This window comes from Alligator sinensis, unplaced genomic scaffold, assembly GCF_000455745.1.
Source record: "Alligator sinensis unplaced genomic scaffold, ASM45574v1 scaffold1219_1, whole genome shotgun sequence".
Classification (NCBI taxonomy): Eukaryota; Metazoa; Chordata; order Crocodylia; family Alligatoridae; genus Alligator; species Alligator sinensis.
In genome coordinates, this window is record NW_005842599.1 from 409557 (window position 1) to 414393 (window position 4837).

Below are 4837 nucleotides of genomic sequence, written 5' to 3' on the forward strand. Positions count from 1 at the left end.
TCCTGCCTATGCAGGGGGTCGGACTCAATGATCTATTGAGGTCCCTTCCGACCCTAACATCTATGAATCTATGAAAACCAGGCGTGAAGAGATGAGTTGAGAAGTTCAGGCTTAGGTCCCTGCCTGGCCCCTCTGCAAGGAGGTAAGCACTGTAATAAATCAGTTAGTTTTTGAATGGGGTGTCTCTCAATCACAAAAGTTATGGAGGAGTGCCTTGAATTTAAAATGGTTGAGAACCACTGCTCTGAGCAGTCATCCACTCCCCTTGAGCTATGGTTATGGCTGAGTAGAACCCCTGTCAGTCTGTGCATCTAACTTTATTTTCCCTCCTTTCAGGACCCCAAAATAAGCACAAGCATGCCAGTCCTGGATCTCATTGATGCTATTCAGCCGGGTTCTATCAAATATGACCTTCTGAAAACAGAGAACCTGGATGATGATGAGAAGCTCAATAATGCTAAGTAAGTCTGAGCTATGCGACAACACGAAAGGTGTATCTTGTGGGGGCTAACCTTTTTGGCAAGCGTGACACAAATTAGCTCCATATCCACCCTAAGTGCCATTCCAACACCCATCTTCTGCCCAATCTGTTGCTCTGCTTTCTGCTTCCTGTCCTATCTGCTGTTGTGCTACCTGTCCCCTTCCTGATCTGTCATTTGCCACACACAGAAGCTGCTTGTGCCACTTGTGGCATGCATGCTGCCCCTAGTATACCAAATCAGGCTCTCATTGCATTGTTTTTAAGTTACTCTTATGACTCAGTTGTTAGCACTCCCTGTGTCTGCAAGTAAAACTATCTTGGAAGCAAGAAGTACCTAGGGAAAAAGATAGAAAAAAATGTTGCTAATGGAAATTAAGCGAATGCTGCTATAGTTCTTGTTTTACAATCCCTTGATGAGCTCATAACCACTTTTCTTCTTAAGCTCATATTTCTTCTTATTACATTAAAAAAAATTCTAAGATCAGGTAATAATGCCAGATATATCAAAATGCTTCAGCAGCCAGCTGTGAAATTGAATGGTATTCTTCCTTGTTCGCACAAAGGTGAAATGAGGGGCTGTGAAGGGAATTCAACCCATAAGCACCATTTGTGTGGGTGTGAATTCTCTCCAAGTGTGAAGTACACCTTTAGGGCAACAGCCTTGTAGACCTTCTCTCCTTCCATTCACAGCTGCACAGATCACCACCCATCCAAGTCATGATTCCTTTCCCAGTTATAATCACCAACATCCCTGTGGCCACTACAGCAATAGCCCACATGGGAGGGCTAAAGTATTGCTCTGCTTTAGCTGCCTGTAATGTAAAGGAGTGTTCTGTTCTCTAATCCTGCCATCTCCTCTGTTTCTCAGCAGTTTATCTCTCTCTCCCTACTGTTCTGCTTCTTTCCCTCATGCCTGGCATTTGCTTCCCTCCACACAGGCCCTTTCTCCATCTTTCCAAATTGCAATGTTGCAAACTAAACTACATCATAATGTAATTTAGTTTGCAATGATGCATACTCATTTCAAACCCCCAAAACTTCCATGCATATAATGTGTGATGCCAGTAAGCCACACACAGGGAAATTTTCATCACATGTACATCGGAGCATTGTCATGTGTACAGTGCCCTTAGTGAAGTCTTTGTGGTTGCATCAAACACAATTCAGGAAAACAAATGGCTAATAGTTTTTGTCTTTATGTAGCATCAATTTAAATATTATTGTAAGTCTCCCTGTACCCCTCTGGCTATTCTTTTGTGAACCCCCTCACCACTTCTGCCTTCAGCAGGCATCTGTGGCTATCAGGACAATCACATATATACAGTGATGGGATAGGTTTCAATTAAAAGCTCACTATTTCAATTTTGGGGGCATAGAATGCATCCTGAAGGACTAAATCCCCATCATGTATATAAATGTTCTGAAGTAGTAGGGGCAGAATTTGGCCCTTTATTGCTAGGAAGAGTTTTCCCTCAGCAAAGATCTCCCTGGGAGATCAGGGAAGGAAGTAATAGATTTTGCATACTGTTCTAAAATGTAAGCCTATTTTGCAATATCCCACACTCCGTCCTTCAGATGGCACTCACCTAGGATATGGGAGACTAGACTTTTATTAGACCACAGAATGGAACTACGTACATTGCTGCAGAAAGCTTAAGTTTTGACAAATCAGTGTTTTTCTGATGGAAAACCATTTTGACAGAAAGTTCCTGGCCAGCTCTAGCATGCTAAACTAGAACTTGTTGAACAAATGAACACTGATCCTGCTTCTTACATTTCTTTTAATTTTCCCACCTATACAGATATGCCATCTCTATGGCGAGAAAAATTGGAGCAAGAGTCTATGCCCTGCCAGAAGACCTGGTTGAAGTAAAACCAAAAATGGTCATGACTGTGTTTGCTTGCCTTATGGGAAAAGGAATGAAGAGAGTTTAAACCACAAAAGACTTGTATGAATGGCTGGTATGCACCCCCTGACTCCCTCAGACTGAATGCTCTTCTTGGTATCAAGGACACATGCAGATTCTTCATACTTTCTAAGGCAAGAATGCTAGACAAGATTCCAAAACATACAAAAGTTGACATATATACTCTGCAAAATAATCTACCATGTTCTGTTCTGAACAATAATGTCCTTGATTTCTTTGCCCAATTTCCCTTGCCTAGGTGTAGCTATTTCATACTTCTTAATATGCTTCAAACAGCTGGAAATTTACTGGTAACAGTGAGTATCAAATGTGCTTTCTAGAGGTCACCTGGAGGTTTTGCTTTGAGAGGCATGATCAGGTAGACAGTCTTCAGGATTCTGAAAGGTTGCATTTGTTCTCTTACAATTAATAATGCATTCGTACTTCTGATGATGTTTATGCCATGCTTTCCTTTGTTTAGCACCTTGCACTACAAAGGCAGCCAATGCAGAGTAGTGTTTATTTTTCTGGGATAGTAGAATCCTCTGAGTTGGGAAACTCTTGCGGAAAGAGAAGATAGCTAATTAAGGGTCTCACTCAAGCTGTGTAGTATGAGTAGTCCTTTTGACACTGGTGGGACTGCTTACAGGGTAAAGATATTACTCTTTGAATAACAGCATCACAACCAGGGCCTCAGAAACCTTTGCAGTCCACATTGTGCAAGGTATCAACTCATTTTTATAATTTTATAATTTCATGACATGTTTTAACAATAAACATATTGCAAAGCAATAACTTCCTTCAAATGAAAACTGTGCAATGCAAACTAAGGAAATTCATTTGGAAGCAATAATAAAGCAGAGATGCAAATGAAGGGAGCAAAGGGCCATACAGTGTCAACTGGATGAAGTGAACAATAATTGAATCCTGTTAACAACATAAACAAGCTTGCTGACAATTGATGGCATGCCACAGAAACAGATGAGAAGCTAGTGGCGTGATTCAGCGAAGAAAGTGCTTAACTTAACCAAGCACATACCTGAGTGATATATTTAGTGCTCAGGTCCTTAACTGAGGGACATCAGCATAGCTTCATTGACTTTAGCAGCAAACCTCTGTCAGTTTTATCCCATTTGAAAATCTACCTTTATTTGTTGAGATTTAATGAAACACACTGCACTGAATCTGCTCCTTAGTGTGTGTTGCTTATTGTTGTATTCATGACATGGGTTCTACTGTAGTAAAATGCCTTAATGCAATCTTGTCAAATTATCCTGAAACTCTCTTCTTTTCCTCCATGAAACTGCCTTAATGAAGAGTAAATATACAGTGATATGAACAGTCTCTCCAAATAAAGTATCCTATGAGCCAAACATTCAGACTCTTTCTTTCAGTGTTGCATATATGTGAACAAAGTGATAACTACAATATGCTGGCAGAGTCAAAACATACAGGTTTGAAAGCAGACACATTGAACTCACCATATACATACAGATAAATACGCTGGGTAAATGCTATTAGTTTACTGGCACCTCCCCTTAACTGTACTTATTTTATTTCTTCTGTAATGGGAATAGCCAGGTGGATGTACAATACTGATTGTAAAGCCCAGATTCTGCAGCTGTTACTCATCTCAAATATTGCAAAGCAATAACTTACCCCTAACCATGTTCTCTTGCCCAGCTTATCTTGTGGGCCTGGATGATAAGTGGAATTTTGCAAAGGAAGGTTCTACTCAAGACAAGTAAGGGTAGTGGACTAATAGCAAAGGGATTAAGTTGGAATGGAATAGGTTGTTGCAAATCGGGGTTAAAACGGCTGCATTTAAGGCAGCTCTGATGGATCTAAGTCAAAACCTGGAAGCTGCAGCTCTTCATACATATGGAGGGAGATGATCAGGAGAGCTTCAGCTCTTCATACATGTAGCTTGTTGCTGGAATGAAAGGAAATCCCTATGATGCAGGGAGTGTTATTTTGGATACTTCACAGGTGCTTAAATTGGAACAATGGGGTTGTGTGTTTGTAGAATCCCAGGATACAATGCTTTGTGAGTAAGGCTATAAATAAACATTACATTTCACCTCAGAGAAAGGCTGTTGTCCCTGGATCCTAGAGTTCATGCCCAATGTCCCACTTCATATATTTGGGAACTGTTTGATGAGATGTGGTAACATCCTCACCCCAGCCCCTCCCCATCCCAATCCTTATGTGCACCTGTAAGCTAATTGTGGCTACAGCCATGTGCTGACAGAAGTACGTGGCTGTAAGTGCTTTAAAAGTGCCCCATCATGCAACAAATTAAGCATTGTTATGTGAGGGTTCAGATGAAGGCACTCCAAAGCACAGTACTTTCATTAACTTCTGTCTGATCAGGGCTGGGCTGATGGAGGGCTCCAATCCACGTACCCGCACTCCAGTGTAGGCTGGGCAAACTTCAACCCAAGCTCTC

At 41.2% G+C, this 4837-nt stretch overlaps 1 protein-coding gene across 3 annotated transcripts in view; it reads left to right on the plus strand.

Moving 5' to 3' along the window:
* The window catches only part of LCP1 (lymphocyte cytosolic protein 1), an 83905-nt gene extending 80149 nt beyond the window's left edge, over positions 1–3756 (plus strand). For all 3 annotated transcript variants that reach the window (XM_006032966.3, XM_006032963.3, XM_006032965.3), the window contains exons 15-16: positions 337–461; positions 2284–3756. In XM_006032966.3, coding sequence (XP_006033028.1) covers positions 337–461; positions 2284–2416 — 258 coding nt within the window. In that variant the 3' untranslated portion in view covers positions 2417–3756. The remainder of the gene's footprint in view (positions 1–336; positions 462–2283) is intronic.
* Positions 3757–4837: the final 1081 nt, after the last annotated feature.